The sequence below is a fragment of the Zingiber officinale genome, chromosome 11A (genome assembly GCF_018446385.1).
Source record: "Zingiber officinale cultivar Zhangliang chromosome 11A, Zo_v1.1, whole genome shotgun sequence".
Taxonomy (NCBI): domain Eukaryota; kingdom Viridiplantae; phylum Streptophyta; class Magnoliopsida; order Zingiberales; family Zingiberaceae; genus Zingiber; species Zingiber officinale.
The window spans coordinates 59,156,315-59,157,705 of record NC_056006.1 but is presented as its reverse complement, the minus strand read 5'-3'; the positions used below and the strand labels follow the sequence as shown (position 1 = coordinate 59,157,705).

The window sequence follows — 1,391 nt, the reverse complement described above, 5'->3', positions numbered from 1 at the left end:
GTCCCTCCTTTATGTGCCGTATCAATATGCATGTCTTCTTGTGCCATGTTAGATAGTTTATTTGTAATTCATGTTTTCGAATCATGTTCAAGCTAAGGGTTCATCTTTTAACTATATATTGAAAATAGCCAATACTTGCCCTAGCTCATCAAACAATTGCTCACAACTTATGGTTTTTGACAGCCATAAAAAATCCCATAACGTTCTTCTTCAGAAATACATATCATACTTATTATAAATTATCTTTTGTGGAGATTGACAAACATGGATATATATATCAAAGAATGAATTATTGCAGATACAAATGCAATGAATAAGCAACAATATTGATATGATATTATTAACTTTCGTTGGTTTTCTAGAACTGAGATTGGATCCAATCGATAGTCTTCTTATCCACCTGGAAAGCCTTTGAAAGAATATCATCCGAGATGTTTGGCTTTGACCCAAAGATAGTGTTGGCGATGGTGATTACTCCTGGATTTTGGCTACTTAGAAATGACATCGCAAGAGCCCTCGTCCTACCAAGATTGAACTGGAAGTGAATTAGGCCTTGAGGGAATACGAACACATCACCCTTGTTAAGCACTTTGGTCACCAACTTGTTCTCGGGATTGGACGTTATGAATCCAACATAGAGCGAGCCTTCCAACACTGTTTGGAGCTCTGTGGCACGAGGGTGGATGTGCGGAGGATTGAGACCGCGGGGGGCATAGTCCACTCGAGCCATGGAGATGCCAAGAGTGTTGAGGCCGGGAATTATATTTGCATTTATGAGCGTCACATTGGAAGCAACTTTGTTCATGGTGCTACGAGGCACATTGAGACCCGACAAGAAGAAGTCGTCAACTTTAACGAGTTCTGGATTCTTGCAAGTGAATCCATTCACAATAACTGCATATAAATACATTGAAGCATGTATATGAATTAATCATCGATCATCTCCATGCATATATATGTTGGGAAAGATTTAAGGTAACAAATATACATATATGTAAGCTAGGTAATTAGTATACCTTTGGACATGCTGTCTGCAACACAGAAGTCTTGAAGGGCGCCTGGATCACGGGCTAAAGCTTGAGAGAAAGACAAAGCTGCAACGAGAGCAACAATAAGCAGGAGGGATAGATCAGAAGCCATGGAATCGTTGAAGAGAGAAGAGGATTCTGGTTTTTGTTATTGATGAAGCACATAAAGTGGATTTATATAGAGAGGGTGGGAGGCGTTGGCATGGCCCTGGCCTAAGGGAGCTGTTGATTGGAAGAGTTTGACTTTGCTATTAATTAATTATAACTGGAAGAAGAGTTCTAATTGACAAACAGAATTTTCCAAGACTGGATTTGTTGTTTGGTGTGTCGGCGAGCAGGAATCAGTCTTTTATACTTTCTTAA

The 1,391-nt window shown here is 39.6% G+C and overlaps 1 protein-coding gene across 1 annotated transcript; it reads right to left on the bottom strand.

Annotated features, from left to right (window-relative positions):
- Window positions 1-233: 233 nt before the first annotated feature.
- Window positions 234-1,163, bottom strand: LOC122032242 (putative germin-like protein 2-1). The gene is made up of 2 exons (XM_042591516.1): window positions 1,017-1,163; window positions 234-894 (listed from the first exon to the last, which is right to left on the bottom strand). The coding sequence occupies exons 1-2, from the start codon at window positions 1,138-1,140 to the stop codon at window positions 359-361; spliced, it is 660 nt and encodes a 219-aa protein (XP_042447450.1). The 5' UTR covers window positions 1,141-1,163; the 3' UTR covers window positions 234-358.
- Between the last annotated feature and the right edge of the window lie 228 nt (window positions 1,164-1,391).

Coding starts and splice junctions, on each gene's coding strand:
- LOC122032242 (XM_042591516.1), bottom strand. CDS start 1,140: ATGGCTTCTGATCTATCCCTCCTGCTTATTGTTGCTCTCGTTGCAGCT. Junction 895..1,016: donor TGCAGACAGCATGTCCAAAG/GTATACTAATTA, acceptor ATTTATATGCAG/TTATTGTGAATGGATTCACT.